Source organism: Parasteatoda tepidariorum, chromosome 1 (assembly GCF_043381705.1).
Source record: "Parasteatoda tepidariorum isolate YZ-2023 chromosome 1, CAS_Ptep_4.0, whole genome shotgun sequence".
NCBI lineage: Eukaryota > Metazoa > Arthropoda > Arachnida > Araneae > Theridiidae > Parasteatoda > Parasteatoda tepidariorum.
The window spans coordinates 86,049,482-86,072,623 of NC_092204.1; the positions used below are offsets into that span (position 1 = coordinate 86,049,482).

Sequence of the window (23,142 nt, forward strand, 5' to 3'; positions counted from 1 at the left end):
TTAAAATAACAAAATTTAATTAATACCCTATTTTACGTAGTTTGTTAAAGTGTAATTGTAAATATTATAGTTAAAAGAACTTATGAGTTAAAAAAATATTATTATTATAAAAATTTCTTAATTATGATGTGAAAAGATGGAGTTCTATCGATTTGGTATAGACAGGAAGCTTCGCAATTTTCACCCTTAACATAAATTTTTATATACATTATAAAATGTGAAATGAAAAAAGTATACACCTTGGGAATTGCAAATCAATATTCAGGCGAGGAAAAAAGGAAAACACTTTCAAAGTCTGCCAAACCAAAATTTTTTTGACTGTCGATTAAAGCTTAAAGGTGCTTTTAATAATCACATACCAAATCTTCTCGTTTTTGATGAGCTTCAAAGAGGTTTTTATCATTCTTTCCCCAATTTTAATTTGTCAAACTGCGATATTGATTATTTCCCCTAGCTCAAATATTGTCTTGTAACCCTAAATAAAATGGTTACATATTCAATGAAGATTCTCAAAATAGATACATCAAGAGCGTTGCTTACAGAACACCTTAAATTGCACACTATACATTTTTCAAAGTATTTAGTCTCATATTTTCTATAATAGGGTTCTTTTTACATACAATGAAAGACTAAAGAGGTTGTGATCTTATAGAATGTTTTAAAATATCAGTGCAGTATATTTCAATAAATTTCTGAGAAAATAATTTTATAAAGAACTGAAAAGAAAATAATGAAAAAGAACTTCCAATGATTTAAAAATTTTCACTTTATGTTCTGATTTAAATTTAATAGAAGTATATTTAAGTCAATTGTTAAATAACATTACTCTTACTTTTAAAAAAAATCTGCATTAACATTTGGAACATATTGAAACATGAAAGTCACATAAAATTGAAAACAACAACAAATCTTTGCAAGGGCTGTTTTAAAATAATAATTAATAGACATAAAGACATGAGGAGAATGAAAAACTTATTTTCTGTCAGTAAATCTATATTAAAAATCTTAAAACCAAATGGTTTATTTTAGAAAAATGTGTTTTCCCAATAGTTTCCTTTCATTTCAAATATATACTGAGCTAAGCTACGATTACAATTTAATATCCGATCTAATGCCATACCAATTCTCTTTTATATAGCTATTTCATGTCAGATCCAATTCCGCCATGTAACGTTTTTCTCCCCAAACTTCTACGAAAAAGAACTGGTATAAGGGTGAGTCTTAGGGATAAGAAATACAGATCGGTCCTCAGAGAAAAAAAAGAGATGACTTTTGGGGAGTACAGAGTCAAAATCCATGCTGAAGATTAGGAACGGGCGATAAATTCGAATAGAGTTCTAATCAATCGCAATACCCCTTTCCTAATTTGTCTCTCGACTGAGCTTGTTCCCTTCGTTGACACATGCTAAAGGACGTGTATTGGAGTAAATAGTTTATGAGTAATTATCCGTCTATTTAATCATCTGAATTAGTCATTGACTTGCTTTTAATAGGAAAGCGTAATAGATATATACAAATTAACTACTGAAACAAATGCAGTTAATTAACGAAATTGTAACTGTCAATTATATTACAATTATTTGATTAGAGCATTTTATTAGTGCTGCAGCAAATAACTAAATTAAATAATTTAAGCTAATGAGTTTAATTTAACAGACTGTATTATCAATGTTATGGCTTTGTTTGTTTCGAAACGGCCACAGTTATCAATTTCCAAATTAAATGTTTAGTAATGCAGTTTTTTTTTCCGATTGAATATTCTCACGCGTTTCGAATATTTTTACATGAGGATATCTTAGAAAAATCACTATGTTTAACTCAATGCTAGACGAATTTCATATTGGTTTTAAAACAAATTAGAAAACTTTATATTTAAAACTGCCGGAATACTTCAAAAGATTATTGCTACCTGGAATCGAAGAATTTTTAAAATGCAAACTTGTTACCAGCTTAAATTAAAAAAAAAGAATGCTTAGTTTCTTTTTTTAATCACTTTACTTTTTATGTATGCATTGAAAAATAGATATCAAAAAATATTTTTTCTTTAACCCTTTGTATCTCCGCGTTACATATCTGCAACATACATGAAAATTCAATCCTATAATGAGGTGGATTTACCTACAAAATCGAACTAAATTCAGGTAAAGAAAATATTGCAAACTCGGGGAAACCAAGTCTTGGTGCAGCTGCCAATATTATAATGCGTTTAGCAAGAATTGTTCCACGACATAATTGCAGGATATACAATTTTTTTTACAACAATCCCCTTGATTGCATATTTGGCTAAGGAGGGATTGAAAAATGATGTGTGAGACCTTGTTACCATAAAAACAACAATTTCAAAATTTTTCACATGAAGTTTTAAATATATTGGAATTTTTGTGCTATTTTTCACGATATTGGAGATGTTCAACAAATGCTTTTTATCAATATATTTTTAATTTTAAGGTCTTAATTTTTTCATTATTTCTTACACGCTTAATATGATGTATTCTAACATCCGCGTAAATATTTCTTAAATCAGAGTTGTTGAGTTACAAAGGGTTAAAACATTAATGACGTAAAATAAGTTTAGTATGACTTAAACATTGAAACGATAATGTAAATGTACCTTATAGTTTTTGGCCAGAGTAAAGCGATTCCTAACGAATCGCAAACGTCTTTCAGTTCTATACATCTAATAAACCGGTTTTCAATTATTAAGCTTTTCCTCTACCTAAAGACAAAATTTTTTAACAATTTTTTCTCTTAATTATTAATTTATGAGCCTTGATATTTACGCATTTATGACTTAATTTTCTCAAATATTAAAAAGAAAAACATCCATAACTGGCATAAGTATTGAAACACGCTGTATATTGTAAACTTCGTAGTATTATTCGTATTTCCTTGTACATTTCACATTCATCAATGTGGTTCATGCAGCTTCCTAAAAATGAATTTCATTTTTCAATTAGAGTTTATTTCACATAAACGGTGTTAAAAGTTTGAATTGCATTTTCATTACTGCTCTCCTTTTAAAAAATGACAGATATTTTAAAAAATCAACTTAAAAAAAAAGGAACGATATAAAATTGTTAGAATTTTTAAATGATATTTCTTGGAAAAAATATCATTTTCTTATAATTTTTTGAAATATGCTACAAAACTCTTCAGCAAATAGCGTTGCTAACAGATAAAAACAATAAAACAATATTTTTAAAATAATCACTATTTTTAAGCAGTTAAAAACAGTTGAGAAGAAAATTAACAGACGTTCTCGCAAATATTTCAGAGGGAATTATCTCACATCCCGTGACAAACATCTTTTTTCAAAGTTTTACAAGTCAAGTAGAGTCATCTGTTGTCAAACTTTATAACTAATTTAAAAAATTGGTGAGGAAGAGCAATTCATTTCCCAAGCAGACCCGAGCATTTACATTTCCCATTTTTATAAAAATTTATTTATTAAATCATCTCTCTTTTTGGAACTGCTCGGTATTTTTACTTTTTTGACTGTACATTGTAATCCAAATGGATTTGAAGATCAATTTTCTCGAAGAATTATCAATTAAAATTTTAATTATTATTGATTATGTGCATTATTTTTCAAATATTACAAAAAAAAATTGCCTTAAAAATGCAGTTTTAGTATTATTTTTCACTTCACAATTCTATGACATAACGCACAGGCCAAACAATTCATATTTATAATCTATAAACAAGTTATTTTTTGCAATGAACATAAATATATCCGCATCTTGCGACAATTTTCAAAAAAAGTTTTAGTTATTAAAAGAAAATCATATTTTATTTGAGATCAGAACAAGTTGTATTAAATTATATAATTTATTAAATATTATTTTTCCTTATTTAAAAATGTGATTTTTAAACTAAGTAGGTTTTTGAAAAGAATTGACCGGAAAAATTTTAATGACGGCGATAATAATACAAAAGGCTAAGGAAGAGGAGTTATGCATGAAACAAAAGACAATAGTTATCTTCCTAGAAACATAATAAAGCTTCGTTAATTAACCTGAAAGAATTTAAAAGCAATTACTTTACCCTAAATTGATATTAAAAGCTATTTGAGTAGAAATTTTTATTGAAAACTCATTAGTTGCAAGCATTGGCCAACGCTTATTAATTAAAATTTTACAATAATCCACTCACTATATTTGCTGCATACTAATTAAAAATATATATAAATAATAAATTCTTCAATTTAAATTCTATATATATACATAAACACGCAATATTTCTTGTACAAATATTTAGCTTAAATTCGAAAATTCCCTTTTTATCCCTCAGATGGGACATCGGTGTCCCTTTTGTGTATTTTTTTAGGCGCTCTAATTACAAGTAAAAATATATTTTGATATTCATAAAAAACGATCTAATAATTACGAAACAGAATCTGTTAGATTATCGGAATTATATTTGTACTGAAATATAAAATCCAGAAAAAGTAGTTTGAAAATTTAATAAACTTTTTCATTAGCATTCAAACATTCATCAAACATTCAAACATTTATCAATATTTGATTTTATAAATTTTAAAAAAAATTATGATGAATACTACACTATTGGCCATTAAAATTGCCTCACCAGAAAGGCGACGCACCACGAACGCGAAATTTGCAGGACGGATAAAGCATGTTGCGGTATGCAAATGATTAGCTTATCAGCGCATTCATGCAAAGCAGACGGCGGAAGCGACACCTACAATGCGTATAAAAGAAGAGATTTCACAGTAAGTTTCTCTTACATAAATTGAATTTGAGCGTTGTTCTTGGGTAGAAAAGTTTTTGTTATGCATCGTGTACGAAAGAGAAATGCCTACCAGCACGTGTCTGAGTTTGATCGAGGTCGAATTGTGGCCTACCGGGATTGCGGTTTATCATACCAACGTATGATAAACTGCGTATGCTGCGACGTATGCTGGCGTTGGTTGAGATTCCATGACTGTTATCAGAATATGGAATCGATGGGTTCATATGACGATCATATGGAAGGCCGTGCAGGATTTCAGCGGCCCCCCATCATTAACAGCCGAGAAGACAGACAAGTTATCCACACGGGCTTGAGAGATCGTGCAGCTGCGTCACGAAATCTGAGTCAACAAAGTCATTTGCAAGGCAATAAGTGTCTGCACGAACAGTCGGACGACGTTTGCAGCAGCATGGACTGTCAGCACGGCGACCATGGCTTCGGCTTCCCTTGACGCTGCATCACAGGCAGGAGCTCCTCCAATGGTGTGATCAACGACGAACCTGGACGCAAGAATGGCATGACGTCGTCTTTTCAGACGAATCCAGGTTTTGTATACAGCATCATGATGGCCGCATTCGTGTTTGACGACATCGTGGAGAACGCCCATTGGAAGCTTGCATTCGACATCGTCATGCCTGCCCATCACCTAGAGTAATGGTATGGGGTGCCATTGGATACATTTCTCGATCACCTCTTGCTCGCATTACCGGCACTTATTGCTGTAAAATTCATTTTGATCGAGCCATATTACAGAACGAAAAATCTGATATACCGTAATTTTCACAATAATAATCATTAAATCACTCTAATTAAATAAATAATACTGTAAAAATAACGGTATAATATTTTACGGTAAAAATGAATTTTACAGATGATGCACTCAAAGTTCCAGTACTTTTTGCCGTAATTTGATCAGGAACTTCTTACAATGAAGGATGATTTATTAGCAAAATAACAAGATGAGAATGAGCTAAGGTTAAAATAGTAGCAAATAATAACTATATTACTTGATATAGATATCTGAATATTATTCGAATATTTTCATAGCGGCTGTAATTCATTATTTATTGTAATTTATTGCGTTAAAAAGAAATATCTTCACTTATTCTGATGCCATAAATTTAGTACTTTTCACATACATAAAAGAAAATTGTTTCTTTGTGATCAATTTTAAATATTATTTTCTTACAAAAATCACCATCAACTATTTCTATTCCTCGTTTCAGTATTATTTCAAAGAAAGAGAACGAATTTTTTTTAAATAGTTGAAGCTATTTTTTAACCATAATACGGCATTATCAAAAATGCATTTTTTGATAATGCCGTAGAGTTCTAATTTCTTTGTGTCAGTATATATAAATAATTTTCAGTGGATAGTTAAAAATTAGTACACAATTTTGCAAACAAATTTAGTGTAAATGCTTTAAGAAAATATTTGAAAAATACATTTTTGGCTTAAAACGTGTTGTATATTTCCTCTAAAAAGCACCACTGAGCTATAATGAACGAATCAGAATAGCTAATGTACAGTGCGCAAAATAAAAAATGGACACCCAGAATAACTTTTGATGTAATAATCAAATTTTCAAGTATTAAGACTTAATATTAATAGTTAGTGCTTGGGCCTAATCTTAAATACTGTAATTAATTAGAGAAAACGAAATTTTAAATCAAGCAATCAGAAACAAAAACGCATTTTCTCTGAATAAATCAGAAACAAAAAAGCATTTTCTCTGAATAAATCAGAAACAAAAACGCATTTTCTCTGAATAAATCAGAAACAAAAACGCATTTTCTCTGAATAAACATGCATTTTTTTCGTTTAATTTCAATTCTTAAATCTCAAAATATGGTGGGTAGCAGCTATCTGGAAAATATGATCTGAATACTTTTGACAGGAAGCCCACCGAAGGCCCACTTTTTGCGTATTGCACCAAATATATAAAACTAATAAAACAAATTGGTTTCGACAATTTTTTTTTCTATCCTAATCATAAACGGATTAAAACCGCCACTGCAAACTATAGTTTTTATCACGAAGTTTAACTTACTGTACGATAATTCTAACTTCGTTCAAATCATTTTACAATTATACTTTCTATACTAGCTCTTATTTTTCCACAATTATTTTATAATTTTGAACAACGTTTGAATAAAACTGAGTTTCTATTTCAATGTCAAATTTATACTCTACCTGATTATTACATTTCTTTAGATATAATTTTTGAATCAGTTAAGTTGCCAGACATTTTTATACAGATGGACCACTATACTCTTTCACACATAAATATTATTTCAATAAGTAAGAATTTTAAGATAAAAACTGTTTAGGATTTTTCTTCATACCCAGAAACTAGAGTTGCGGTAACCCAGAGGAGGGAACACTCGCCTCGCAATGAGGTGACGTAGGTTTGAATCCCAGCGACGACAGATCGTATGAATGCTACTCTCAGCTCGCATCGACCACAATGCTGGCATAGTTATTTTATAGAATGTTTTTAACATAACAGAGTTAGTTTACTAAAATAGCGAAGGCAATTTGTTAAAATAACAGTACTTATCTGCTTAAAAAAATGCGTCTTTTTTTAATAAACATATTTTTCAGTGAAATAAACGGTTTTGCACTGGCACACCAGTTAACAGTTTTTTCCGCATATTTAACAGATTGTTTTACAGTGTGGTATAGTTTAAAAAAGAAAATTCTATTTGCGCTTTTATCGAATTATCGAACCGACCGGCCTGTGTAGGGGTTAGGGAACTGCCCTTGCATTAGAAAGCTTCTCGGTTCGAATCCCGGGCAAGGCATAGATGTTCCTTCCTTCTCTGTACTATCTGTCCTTACTGTGGGAGCAACGTTGGCCACACCTAACATGGTGCCTCTGAAAGAGAGGCCAAAATATCTGCCCTGTAAATGCCTGAATTGACGAAAAATGTTAACACAGGTTGGTATTGGAAAATTCGAATATATATATATATATANTAAAGCGTCCATCCGATATATATATATACTTACATTATCTCGTATTTTATTTTCCGTAATTAATAATTTTTTCAGAAAGATTTTTTTTTTAAAAAAAACAAGACTAAAATTAAGCCGAACGGTATTAAGAAAATACAGTCTTTAATCTTGAGGAGGTGACTTTTTAGCCAAGATCAATTCATATATCAAGTATCTAGATATGAATATTTATCACCGAATTCATACCATTGATATATCTGTAATAGGCAGCACATAAAATAAGAAGAGAATCGCGTGCTTGTTTAGCAAGAGAAGCCCCATCTGTTTCTGTGGATGTATAGTATAATCTCATTCATCAGTTAGAAGAAAATGTAATCTAGATCACGCAAGCAAACGGACTTTCACCCTCTCTCTCCATTATTTGAGTAGAATGACCTTTCCTTCGATATCACAGTGTTTCATAAATACTTCGAACATATAAGTAGTATGGTGATTTTATGTTTCTATTAGGGATAGATAATTAATGTTAATATCATTATGTTGCTTTTGAAAAATATTGAACAAGTTTTTGAAAATATACACCGTTAGAATTTTTATTCTGAAATTACGGTAAAATAACCTGCAGCAGTCTGTCTATCCGATTAGCAATAAAGTTTACGGTTAGGAACATTTCTTTGCCTTTACGGTTTTGTAACCGTTTACAACTGGTACAGTTTAAAAACTGTGAATGCAAAACTATGCGGTTTTGTAACCATTTACAACTAATATAGTTTCTAAACCATAAATATAAGCGGACATTGGTGTCCTGAGGGTGCAGCACCACTTATGCGCAAATTATAATTTCGTATTATAATAGGTCTAGGTTCACCGATTGAAGAGTGCAAAAGGCTAGAAACTTTTCATATATTACAAGAATGGAAGAAATATTGTGGTATCAACCCTGAGATCTGAATCCCTGTTCAGCCGGTCATGAGATTGAGCGATTAGCCCCATCACTTACAGTGTGTACGCAGCTGCAGGAACAAAATGGCTTCATAAAGTTTGGCCTAGTTGGCACTGTTAGAATTCTGGTTGTTGAATCGTATTAGGTAAAAACAATTAATAAACGTCTTTTCTCACACTTAATATCATCTTTTTTACGGTTATTTGACTGTTTTGGTTGATCTAAAACACATTTTACGAAATCCATTACGTTTCCAGACCTCTGACCGACCCTCTGAAGACCCTTTATTCTCATCCAAGCTTAACCAGAATCTTTAGTTTATTTAACCGTAATCAAGTATAAAAATATTAAATGGCTATGTTATAGTGTTTAACTTAGGAAATTTGCACTATATTATGGTTCGATGTACACGGATATTTTTGACAACATAATGATTTATATTTCAAAAAAAAAGATCCAAGATTCCTATTACTCATTAACATTAAGAAAAAAATTTCTTAATGAATTACAGCTCAATTACTTAAATATCAGTTGCGATAATTTTATTTTCCGTAATAAAATTATCGTTTTACTTTATTTTCTGTAGATAAATAATTATACTATTAAATTTTTAAATTATACTATTAAACTATTTAGTTAATATAAAAAACTGTTTTACCAAAACTGTCTCTCTCTTCAACCTTTTATTCGCTAAATTATTAAAAAATCATCAAAATGTGCGACATTTTTTTGCCCTATTAAGTAATGTCAATTTTACATTTCGACAATTTTTTTTTATTCGACAATATTTGACAATTCGACAATATTCAATATTATTTTCTAATTTTTCATAAAATTTTTAATTTGGGATTTGCACCACATTATAAAATTTTAAATAAACTTAAAAATGCAATGCTTCGTTTTATAAATGGTTGAAAATAATAACGAATCTATAAAAAAAATGAAAAAACTTACTGGCGAAATTGATCGAGATAGCTGAGAAGTGAGGAATGGAATTCAAAAATCACAAAGTGACGATCTCGAACTTCAGGGACAAACAAAACCCGCTGAAATATTTTGCTCCATTTTAAAGCTATATAAAGTCCCGTCGGTTAAATTACATAAAAATAAATTATTTTTGATAACTTATTTCACCTGAATATATTAACTAGAATATGAATCAATGTAAACTTAATAAGGTTTTCTTTAAGGGCTTAATAAGTCTGAAAGGCTGTAAGTCTGTAAGGCTTAATAAGTCTGAAAGTCATATGGTTTAACATAACAACTGATCAAATTTGCAAAAAAATTATTTCGGTAACATGTTTAGGGAGTGCTAATATTATTAAAAGAGTTCCTTCCCGGAATGAAATTTTTATTAACATAACATAAATTTTTTTCTTGAAACATTACAGCTCAATTACGGAGAAAAAAAAATTTTGTACTGAAATTAATATAAATCCTTTTCTCTTTAAAAAGACAAGATTGCCAAAAAATGCTTTGTTTAATTTTTATCAAAATTAAAAATTTTTGATGACGGGAGTTTTCTTGAGATAATCATAAATCTGAATACATTCCAAAAGCACCCAATTCTCAAAAGACCCATTCTTAGATTAAATGTTTTTCAATTCAAAAAAAGGGAAAAAAAACTTTTTAATGCAAATTCAGACATTTTATGCAACTCATTTATCAGAGGAGAGTGTTGTAGCTTGGACCATAAATGTCTGGAACTATTATAAATATTTGCGCCCCCTAGTGGGGAATCTCTGCATTTAGTATATTTGATACCTACAACAACACAATCTACTGCGTTGGTGTTCATTTCAAGTTTTCCAAGCATTTGCTACAGAATTCCTTTTAATTTTCCAGTTGTTGATAATTTTTTTCAGTACAGTTTTATTTAACAATTAAACACGTTAAAATTAAGGTACATTTGATAAGAGATCTAAGGTAGATAAATACCAAACTGTCATTCAATTTTAATTCCTAATGTTTAAAAAAAACTATTCTATTCTTGGTAAGTTTAACAGAATCAAAAAAGGCAATGAATGTTGTACTTTTCGGAAGTCTCATTATTGTACCTTGAACCAGTCCAAGGTATATGCGACGAATTCATTTAGCATGAATATAATTCCCCGTTTAATTTACCACTCACGATGTTCATAGCTGATCTATAAATCTTTGTAACATTCCAAAAGAATTATTATTCCATGAGATGATCATCAATTAGATTTCAACTTATGCAGGCTACTTAAAAACTAATTTCAATTCTATAATAAATTTAAATTCAGCCAACTAGCAAGTTCAGAAGTAAAGTACTTGAAATGAGGAGTACAAAAAAGTACTTATCCGAGTAGTAACATGGTCCGAGATACAACAAATGGTGGTCGAAGTTACAAAACCATGCTGTAATTTAGTCTAATTTTTCTTAGTTGGTAAAAAAAGAAAATATAAAATGCATGAGCAAATTTTTTCACATATAACATATTGTATTCCTTACAAAATTTACTGAATTCTAATATTTTGCACATTTGCTTTAAATAAAATTCTACCCGTCAGCCTACTACAGCAAAATATTTGTTTTCTAATCCAATTTTGATGACAGAAGTTGCAGACTAATTCCTTTTACTGCCACTTGACTTATCAAATGCATTCATTTCAAAAGCTTCAACGCCTCGTAATAATCGATATTCACGTGAAGAGGTTGAAAGAGCTCCGTTTGTAGTTAATTCGATTCCATTCCTCTATAGTAAACTCATTCTAAAGAATTCAAACTAAATAGAATATGAGTGTAAAATTATTCTTTTTTTTTTTTACTTCTAACATAAATTTTGAAATGTCATGGTTCAAAGCATGAAATGCTCAAAGGGATACAAACATAAATAAATGAAAATTGACATCATGACGTCTCTTAATATATAGGGGAAATGGAAATAGATAACGTTTTAGGTAACAGATGTTTTGAGTCTTTTAAAGAATAATGTTGCTTCCAACATATAATTTACAATGATTTGTTACAAAATATTGTTTGACAGTTGAAAATGGGATAAAATCTAATCTTCTTTTTGCTACTTTACTTTTTACTCAATAAAAACAACCAAATAGTAAGGCTTGATGCATTTTATCAACGCACTTAGTTATTGTTAAAGATAGTTAATAGTTATTTTTACAAGTTGTTACACTTTAGCTAACGAAAACATAAGCCGTGGATTTACTTTACCGTTGTATTTTAACAGATTTTAAATAAAATTTTATGCTAATCAATATTGAAATATCCAATAAGGGAAATCAAACAAGTAATTCTATTATTACTGAATTGCAAATCACATTATAAAAATTGATATTTAACTTATGAATAAGTCAACATTCTTATAAGTTATACTTTCTTAATTCTTAAATTCGTATATAAAGTTGTAATCTCTTAATTTTTCATTTATTATTTAAAATTATGTGTAGTTCTTAATTTCTTATTTAAAGTCATAATTTCTTTGTTAATGATTTCTTGTTAAAAGTTTATAAGCATGATTTAGTATTTAAAGTTAGTTTAAATTTATTGTTTAAAATGCCTCGAACTGTTTCAATGTAACTAATGAAATTATATATACCCATAATAACCAAACTCTAAATTAATATATTAAGGCTTTTGCTGCACAATAATTCTAGTGGAATATATTCCAATCAATAAATTCTCTCAGTTATTAGATTTGTCCAGTTTCGGATATACCACCTTAATACCTTTCCGAGTAAATTTGCACGTTAGTCATAGCTTCAGGACACGAAGTTGAACCTAATTGCTGATGGAATGAGAGAAAATCCTCTAATTAAGCGTTAGAATAATTTATAATGCAGCTAAATATGAGTAAATACATTCATTTATATACTAGTTTACATTCGAAATTAGATTACTTATTGTCAGCGTTATGTGATATGAATTGAATATTTTTGGCTCTCAGGAAATTTGGATTTCTCTTCACTTAATGCCGGTTATTAGCTACGAATCTATATTAATGATAATTTAATTTAAGCTACAAATCAGATTTTGAACGCAAATTACAATTAAAATTTTATTAAATTTTACAATTAGATTTCAAATTTTTTTAATTTTAAAATTAGATTACATAAAACTGCATTAAATATGTAATATGTTTCAGTGTAAACAAAAATTTTTGTTAAAATTTATAAATGAAATTCTTGTTAAAAATCGTTTCTTATGATACATTAAGTTGCATTAAATACGCATGCTTATTAATGAATTTGAATGCTTTTGCTTAAACACTGGCTGTTATCTATTAGCTTATTCAATTAAGAACTTTAATATTTTAAGTTACAGGTTGCATTGTAAATACAACATTGTTACTGAAATTTTATTAAATTTTATAAATGAAGCATTGTTACTAAAAACACGTTTTTCTACAACATTAAAATTCTATTGTTTATTAGCCATAAGAAATTCGACTAAATCCACTAATTAATCGTTACAATAATTTATAATGCAGCTAAATATGAGCAAATACATTCATTTACATACCAGTTTTCATTCAAAATTAGATTATGTGTTTTCAATGTTAAATTATGTAAATTGCACGCTTATGGCTTAATACTGGTAGATAGCTACGAGCCTATATTATTAATAAAATTGTAAACACAGATTATTACAATTTTATTAAAATTTATAATTAAAATTTTTGTTAAATATCGTGTTTTATGATGCATTAAACTGCATTGAATACTTATGGTTATCAATAAATTTGAATGTGATTCCTCTAATGCTGGTTGTTATCTACTTTACAAAACTATTCAAATGATAATTTCAATATTTTAACTTACATGTTGCATTGTAAGCACAAATTGTTACTGAAATTTTATTAAATTTTATAAATGAAGCATTGGTACTAAAAAACATTTTATCTGATTCTCTAAATCGCTATCGGGTTATTTTAATTTCATTTGATTAAACACTGGTTGTTGTCAACGAATTTATATAATTAACACTTTAAATATTTCAAAGTACATTTTGATTCGTAAGCACAAACCTTTATTAATATTTTGTGATACATGTTATTTGATCCCAGAAAAAGACGAACTAGGAAACTAGGTACTGTAAAGCGTCCATCCAGATTTTAGGGAAATTTTATTTTAATCATTTCACATTTATTTTCTAAATTTGGCAATTACCATGCAAATTTAAATGTTATTTACTAAAAAGATTTTAAAGTAACTAAAATCTACATTCCTTACTAAATTGTATATTAAATACTCAGAACATAACACTGTCATATTTTTTTTAGTTATTGAAACTTTATGCTAAATTTTCAAAAGTTTTAATAACAGCAATAAAATTGCAAATAAACTTAACAGTAGGAAGGAAAAAAACTATAAAAGTAGTCTATTCTTTACTAAAAGAATGCATCATGAAGAGAAAATACTGGCCATTATGCATATCATTAAGATAGCTTAAACAGTTTGCTAAATTAAATATTTTAAAACGTTGAATGAATTATTTGTCAAATTAATAATATTTGGAAATTTCAATTGCTATAAAGATCCTCATTTTTTCTAAAAACGATGGCTTTTAGAACATCAATCGTTTTTTACATGCATGGTTATTTCAAATATACAACTCATGTTTCACTAAGTAACATGAATTGCATCAAGAACTGAAAAGCAATCTAGTGAAAGATGGCATTAAGTAAAACGAAAAACATAATATGATAATGTTCGAGAACATTCTTTTGGTATTCCTTCAAGAAAGTATGTAGCAAAAATAACGTATACCATAATGGTAGTTTCGTGATGACGTAATGGAACAATGCCAGAAAACTATAAGAGCACGCCTTTTAAAACTGAGAATTTCTAGATAGGTATTTGGATAGGTATACGCAAGTTTTGGATTTTAATGAATATTTAAGAAAGCTCTTTGAAAGTTAGGTTGAAATTTTAGTATGTTCTTTAAATAGAAAAAAAACTATGATGCTTTCATAACTTAATTTTTTTTAATGAAATTCAGAAGTCAGTCAGAGATTTTGCATTTCAATATTCGTTCAAGTTTCAAAAGAAGATAATCAAGTAACGTAATATGCCAGAATTTATAAACAAGAGAGGGAAAAAATCTCAAGCCCACATTATGTAATGACACACTACACTGTAAAAAGTACCGTCACTCAAGGTGACAGTACTTATCGTAAAATTTTACGGAACGAAAAAATATTTTTGTATAAAAAATATTTTTGCTTAGCATACTTAACTGTTTATAAAGCTAGCAATTTCGGGGAATCGAGTGTAAATATTAGACTTGATTTTATAATGTAGTATAATGATTAAAAGCTGTACTATATTTCGTATTTTCTTAAATTACCATATTTTTGTTTGCAAAAGCACATCATAACTCCGAAATATTCTAAGCCAAGATTAAACATGGAAATATGCCTTACAAAAATCAGTGGAACTTAGCACTCTTTAACTTTTTTTTGACTAATTAATAGCAGAGCTCTGTGTATAAACATGATGCTTAATTTACAAATTCAACATAGATTTTGATGCAAAAATATAATAATTTTAAATCAATTTACGTTTTCTATTCTACTATTCTTGTTTACCAATGACAAATCAAAAATCCAATACGGTGAAATTTACCGAATAAAGACTCAAAAAGTAAACTTATTTAAAATCGTTATTTGTTTTATTTTCTCCTGTTTCTTTTTAAGCTGAAACATATCTTAATTTCAATATATTCTAAACCGAGATTGTACCATAAAAAGGAATATTAAGATTATTATCGCTTTGTCATGCTATCTGGCAGTTAATATCAGAGGATCTTGTATTAAACATTACGCTTGATTTAAAGAATAATTATTTCTTAAAAGTATTTCAATTTTAAATCGATTTCCGTTTTTCTATCTCTGATTTCAGTTTAGAAAAGACACATTATAATTCCATTACATTTAAATTTACAGAGTTATTTTAAACTGTGTATAAATATTATACTTCATTTCTTAATTTTTAATAAAAACTCAAAAATATATTTATTTTAAATCATCTTTCGTTTCACTTCCTATTTTATTAATTATTCCTACAAAAGCTCATCAAGTTCCAATTTCTTTGTATAGCGACATCGTGCCATAAAATTGTATTTTAATGCAAAATAAAAAACATATTGGTATTTTGCACAGAGGAAAAAAGAATGGTAAAAACTACCAGAACATCGTAAAATTTATAGTACTTCTGGCTCTATGGGACCATCAAAAAGCTCTGTAATTTTGGCCAAAGAGCTTTGGTATTGATTTTTTAATACTAAAAAAATTTATGGTTTTATAATATGTGTTAAAATTTGGTGATTGTGGTAAAATTTAGCAGTTTTATCATGATACTTTAGAGCATGGCATAAAAACCATTAATAGGCCATTAAATATACTTTTCAATTTTGTATTAGTTACTAAATGTGTGGTATAATGCGAATAATAATTTTTAAATCTGGAACCGCCGGTAAATCGGCTATATGAACGGAAAAATTACCAAATGAATGGTTTAAACGCCGTATATTTTCGTCTTATTAGACCAAATTATTTGGTATTAATAAGTTTGTTTGTTTTTTACTATAAATGTCATTACCATACAATACGAAAATTTTATCAGAATTTATTTCGCAGTGTGGCATGCTGAACTCGCTACTAACCAAATAATTTTGAAATACAATATATAAATGTTATACATGATTTCCGATTTTAGAAACAGAAAAAAATTAATTATTACAACATAATACATGTTCCCGAAGATAAAAGCAATAAAACAATTGAATTTTCTTCGTCAGAAATCAATGCTGAAGCAAGTGACGTAATGGTTATTTATAGAGCAAGGTGTTTCCAGGGAGTTGAGGTGGTAGTTGATATGATTTGCAGGTAGCCTAAGAGAATTGAGAGTACGTCTAGGTTTTTATTATTCCTGAAGAGGAATAACGTCTGGGTGGCGCCGGCGCCGATTTACCTTGCTTTTCTCCCGATGAGTCATCAACGGGAAAGCTCCAAGTCCATTACATATTACCTTTTTTCCGATTTTTCTCCTTTTTTCAATCTTGTAGATTCAGAGAAGGGTTGGCTTTACTGAATAGCGGTGCTATACCTATTTACATATGATGGAGTTTCCCCTAAAAGTTTTTTCAGGTTCATTTACATTTAAGTTTAAATTAGAAATGGAATTTTGTTCCGAATGTACAGAGCATTGTTGTGAATTGTTATTGTGTTCAAATGTATATTATAATTGGATGTAGAAATTTGTAACAATGTGCTTCTTTAGGTTTTAATTGCTTTCTTTTTTTTAGCTATTTCCAAAGAAGAAATCATTCCTGAATTCGGCCAAGACAACGAGGTATGTGTCAATGCTTTAATTTTAAATGCTGCACTTTTCAAAATTGTGCGCGCATTCAAAAGGTTTTAAAATGGTTTCTTGAAAAAATATTGCCTTCTTAGGCACTTTTTTGAAACTGGTGCTAAGCGTAAAACAAGTAAAATATATGAAAAAATTTATCTTTTCCTTAAAAATATATTTTCATGACGCGTTTTCAAGTTGTTCCTAAGTATGAAATATGTATAATTAAATTTAGATTTATACTTAGATTTAAATTATCGCAATTATTTCCTTTAATTATTGTTATTTAAATGTAATCGAAGAACATCTATTACGAATAGATTATTTTTAATGAGGACGCGAAAAATATTTTTCAATTTCGAGTTGAATTATAAAGTGGAAAAATATATATTGAATACTAAAATTTGAAATGCACCAGATATAAGGTTGGGAACGAAATTTGAATGCTTATTCTTAGGTCTTCGTTAATTCATGAAGAACTAAAAGAATTGGTAAAGAAATAAGGATAAAAAAATTCACAATAATTTTAATTAGAATGAAGAAATTTTTGTTGTAAGAATATCTAAGTAATTGCAAAAAAGGTATGATTTTAAAGGACAGATCTGATCTGCAATATTAATGAATTTATTCACTGCAATTTATTTACTTTAGAGCACAAACATGAATCAGACTTCATGAATTACGTTACTCTTTAATGTGATAGTTTATTTAATATGTAAAAGTCTGAAATGACTTTTATGACATCAAAACAGCATTTGTATGACCAAACAGTATTTGTAATTTGTAAGTAGGCACTCCACTTATTTTTAGAAATAGATTTTATTAATTCCACACGTATTTGGTATGCTTCCTAAATTAATTAAGATGTTGATTTATTAAGGAAGAATAATCACTCGAATCATTTTGTTAAGAACTGATTTAAAGATTAATTTGAGATTCAATTAATTAAAAATTGATTTCGTAAGTCCCATTTAGTTGTTTCATTCAAATTTCGTGTGCAATACGTAAACACCTTATATTGTTTCTTGTATTAAATTTTAATTTAAATCGGAAAAAGATATAAATCTGATGAATGAGATTTGCAAAACTCATGCAGCTTATCTAGTTTAGTCTATTCCTCAATAAATTACCACCATTTATAATTTTGCCTAAATACGTTCTTCCAATTTCATTTTGAAAAAGTGGTATACTTAAAATTTATTAGAGCGATTTCGTTAAATTTTTTTTTTGCCTTTTAAAATTACCTTCTTTAAAATTATGTAAAAAAATTTTATAGGTTACAATTCAAAAATTTTTCTACTATCATTAAAAAAGTAATAAAAAATAATAAATATTTACTAAAAGTTATATTGTGCATTGAATTATCTTTGGATAAACGATTTTAGAATTGTGAGCAAGAAGTTTTTTAATTCGCTTAAAGAGTTCTCGAAATATGGTGAAATACGCAAAAAGTGAAATTTACGTAAAGGGGTCCAAATTTTGGACGGCTCTCCTGACCAAGCTATTTGGGACCATATTTCGCAGACTCTGACTGCGTCCTAATATTTGAAGTCAGAAATCTGAGTCTATCAACAACAACAAATTATATTTATTCAGAGAAATAAGTTTTTGCATCTGATTCTGACATTTAAAACATTACCTGCACTAACTAATCAGTATATTTGAGGTTACAAGGTCGAACCTTTTAAGATTGAGTCCAAGAACGTAAAGATCCAATTATTTAATCAAAAGTTATACAGGGTGGTTCGTTTTTTATTTTTCGTACTGTGCAATGTATTATTGATAGATTTGTTAATTATTAATACTGTACCGATACTGGTTTTAATATAGATACCGTAGTGTCTTACGGCCTCTCGAAAGGGATAAATATCGAAAATACTTGATAGTGATATATTTTGAACTATCATTACTTGGCAGCTATCAATAGCATCATGCCAAGTGATACTGAATACAGTTAATCTCCATTCTGAGGAGATGAACTACAGAAAAAACGTGTTTCTCTTGGTTTAACAGCGTAAAACCACCGGGAAAGCCAACAAATAATTATAAATAAATAATTGTGATTATTTTAACTTCATTAATCGCATCGGTATATTCGTTTCCGTTTCATGCATGAATTCGTAGTGTTGTTCATTACTGATTTTTTTATTCTCTTTTTTTCACTCCCTACGAAGAACGGGTATTCAGCTAGTAATCTAATATACTTAACTGGTATATAAATAATAGTAGCAATTAAACTTATCAATGAAGAAGTGTTGCATCTTAGAAAGCCTCATCACAGCATCAGTAGAAGTCTAGCTTTTACTCGCGGTAGCAGAATCATAACCCATCACAAATAGTGTCATATCTCATCGTAACTGCAGAGTCATAATCCATCATAGAGTCAGAGTCATAAGCTATATATCCCATTACCAGTTACCAGAAGTAGTTTTGTAACTATGGTAACTGAACTTAGTTTTTAGTTACATCAGGCTGTCTTCCTGCAAAGCAAATCTATTTTTTTCTTGTGTTATTTAATGGAAATGCTCTCTTAAAAAATTTACAAACCTTTTCCTTACAGTTTGAAGCTATCCATAGGCATATTCCATTATTATAGGGGAAGCGTTGGATTTTAAAATATCAGAGGCCTGGCAAACTAAGCTTTCAAAGTTTGTGATAGAGCTACAATAAGCAATTCGCTTGACTGACATTAATTCTTTTGATGTAGTCAATCGACTCATTTTTGCAGATAAATTCATACAATTAATGACATTTGGAAACCGTTACCCGTTCTCCAATTTATAATCCAGTGGCCTTAAACGACTCGCTGTCATTTATGAAGATTTTTTCTCTTGGCTGTAGTTGGTTACAATTATAGTGCAAGCTTTTATTTCTTTTAAGAAATTTTACCTGAGCTAAGAAAAAGACAAGTATTACGTTTTTTTTTATTAAAAAAAAATGCCAAAAGAAAGAGAGGGTCAATAAAAGCCGCTGGATTGGAAAATCGCTACCCCGTTCCACCAACACTAATAGAGATAGATTCTGTATAGAAACCTGTATAAAATGCAAACTCACCACAGATAGTTCCAGGCACCCCCATAAATCACTATGCAGAAGCTGTTTCATTCAGATCACTGAGGGTTTATGCTAGGCGTAAATGAACTTTCTCTACCTTGAGAATTTTTTTGTGTTCTATCTCCCGGGTTATTTTTCCTGCATTGGAAGAAACCTTAGTAGGCGGCAGGGAATAGAATGTTCTTGACGCTCACTTCTCCTGATATAAATGAAGTTTTTTGGAAGAAGAAGAAGTACATCACACTCCTATTCCCATTTCCACTATTCCCTTTGTGGTAGTTTTGAACAACCTATTTCTCGCTCCTGATCGTTTCCCGAAAAAGAACTCCGGATGATTGAAAACAAACGTTGCTACAGGAGTCTTAATAATATATTTTCCCGAACTCCTCAAAGGTCAATAAAAGAAGAGATATTGGCAACATGCGTACATATTTCACCCAAGAGTGACAGCTGATGTATATTGAATGCATGTCAGAATATATTTTTATGATGCACACTGCACGGGGTATATCTAATGCATGTGCATATTCTATTTGTACTATACATTTTTCGAATACCTCTGTCATATAAATCTTTTTACTTGAGCTCTTTTAACCAAATCTGGAATAGTGAAAAATTCTGAATACAGGTGGAACATGATAATTTTTTTAAATAATACAATAAAAATATGAGGGGGGGAATATTTCACAGTTGACCGTTAATTTTTCCAATATAATTTAAATACTTTGAACTTAAACTCTTTAACTCTTCAACATTTAAATCTTTAACTCTTCAACAGCTTACCTTAAAAAAAAGTTGAGGGTAACCCGTTTCCTCCACTTTTTCTTTAGGGAACTTTTGGGAGTAGAAACATATTTCTGCATGAATTTGTCCAAATAGGTAAAAATATAAAAGTTTGAAATTGCTATTTCATGCAAGAAATACACATAAGATATTCATATACAATTTTATGCTTTTATTTTCAAGCATTAGAAATGAACTAACTATGAATACTTCCTGAACCACTTTATTCAATTTCTATTTTGATTCTAAATTATTAAATTATCAAAATTATTAAATTTTCGAAATTATTAAATTATTTATTATTAATTAAATTTCCATTATAATAAAAATTTTCATTATTAATTAAATTCTCAAAATTAATGCATACATGAATTAAAAATTTTACCATTGGGAAAATTAATACTTGGCAAAACCTAATGCTTTCATTATATTAAAAAAGTCAACTCCTGCATCTAATAATATGAAACCTAGAGGGGTGAGAGAAAGACTTTGAGCATAATAAATTTAATTGATAAAATATTGGTGCGTTTTAATAATCTAATTAAAAGAATTAGTAAAAGGTCCTGTTAAAACCTTTGCTTGGTGTAATCATAGTATAAATTTCCAAGTAACTGTGTTAAATCTGCAAAACTTCATTATTTTATATTCTGTGTTTGATTTCTTACTGTTTCTTATGTTTTATAATTTTCTTAAGAATCATAAGATATCAAAATATTACTTCAGCACCCAAAACGCATAACTCTTTTTTTTCTTGAAAAAAGAAACGAAATTATAGCAAAAATTATCAGGAAAATATTGTTTTAATAAAATTAAAAACTTATAAATATTTAATATATAATGCTAAAAGGTTGTTAATTATTCTAATTTAAACATTTAATTTATATTGGGTAAAACAATACACTTAGTAATTCTTACAGTTAAGACTTAAAAGTAACGCATTTGTCAAAAAAAATCAGATTTTTTCATAGATTGTATTTAGTACATCAATACACAGGAAATTGGAAGCAAAAATGCAGTATATCGGATAAGACAAACATTGATAATGTACCAAAATGGATCTCATTATTTTATCCCTTCTCACTGAATTCTCAATGGAAGATAAAAAGGTGAGAGAACGAAAGCGGAAATGGAAGGGATAGTGATAAATATCCAGAAAAATACTCCATTCTTTACAAAGAGTTATCGTCTTAATAGTCTAGAGAATACTACTTGCAAAGCAGTATTTCCTCAAAATACTTCAGAATCAAATCAATACAAAATACATCAGAGACACGCAGATTTCCGGAGTATTTTTCTGTATTATGGTCTATAATTGTAATTGGAACAAATGACCACACAAAAAGAGAAATTTCGAAAATCGTGAATTGATCTCATGTTTTGATTAAAAAAAGAATATCTAAGAAGGAAGAAAATATTTAAAAACAAAATATTCGAAAAATTTTCAAATGCCTCTTGAAAAATTACAACGAGTTTTTCCTCCTCATACAAATTAAAAAGTATTTGAAAAGCATAAATAATCAAACACACTCTTAAATGTGTGTCAGAAATGCACATTATTAAAAACTAATGATATTTTGTTACAATATAAAAAAAAGTTTTATATAACACATCATATTATCTAGCAAAACAAATTATGTATTGTGAACTTCTTAGAACTTTTAACATAATTTCATACTTTTAAATAATGGAAATACAAATTAATGATCAGTTTCAATAAATTAATTTTTAGATGAAATTGTGTTAAAAAAATATTTTATCGCCTCCATATAGTTTCATAAAGCAAAATGTAATCTTGCTACTTTCTATTTTGGAATATTCTGTCTACTAAAATTTCGTCCAGGCTCCTGGAAATTGAGAATTTTTGCAATCCCTGTTCAAGATATTTTCTCATTTGACTCTGCGGCTCGAAACTAAAGACGGTTTTTTATATAGAACTAGACAAACTATATCGCTCCTTTAACTATTTTGTTCGTCATCTATATACGATTAGTTTGGATCTTTTCATGAGATTATATTGTTTCAATTGCTCTTTAAATTGTTTAATTTTACTTTGTGGAGAATTTTGGAAACTTTGTGGAATGTATTTCCGACAAAACGCAAATAAATTTAAAATAGCAGTATTAAAAAAATACAACAAAAATCTTTTCATTAAACTTATGAACCAGTAGTAATAAATTTTAATATATACTGAAAGTAATAGAGTGTAAATATTTTATCGAGACTCTGTGGGAAATTTGTTTAGTTAGAACTACATCATAAAAATATTTACTATTATCTATCTTGAATTTAACGCCTACCTATTTAAAGCAAAAAT

At 28.7% G+C, this 23,142-nt stretch overlaps 2 protein-coding genes across 5 annotated transcripts in view; both read left to right on the top strand.

Annotated features, from left to right (window-relative positions):
* LOC107437075 (cyclin dependent kinase Eip63E) overlaps positions 1-23,142 on the top strand; it is a 108,153-nt gene that overhangs the window by 27,615 nt on the left and 57,396 nt on the right. For all 4 annotated transcript variants that reach the window (XM_043047146.2, XM_016048957.3, XM_043047147.2 and 1 more), the window contains exon 3: positions 16,945-16,991. In XM_043047146.2, coding sequence (XP_042903080.1) covers positions 16,945-16,991 — 47 coding nt within the window. The remainder of the gene's footprint in view (positions 1-16,944; positions 16,992-23,142) is intronic.
* The window catches only part of LOC107437082 (mus81 structure-specific endonuclease subunit), a 104,819-nt gene continuing 103,794 nt past the window's right edge, over positions 22,118-23,142 (top strand). Inside the window, exon 1 of the mRNA XM_071183291.1 lies at positions 22,118-22,121. The gene's annotated coding sequence lies outside the window, so the exon portion shown is untranslated. The remainder of the gene's footprint in view (positions 22,122-23,142) is intronic.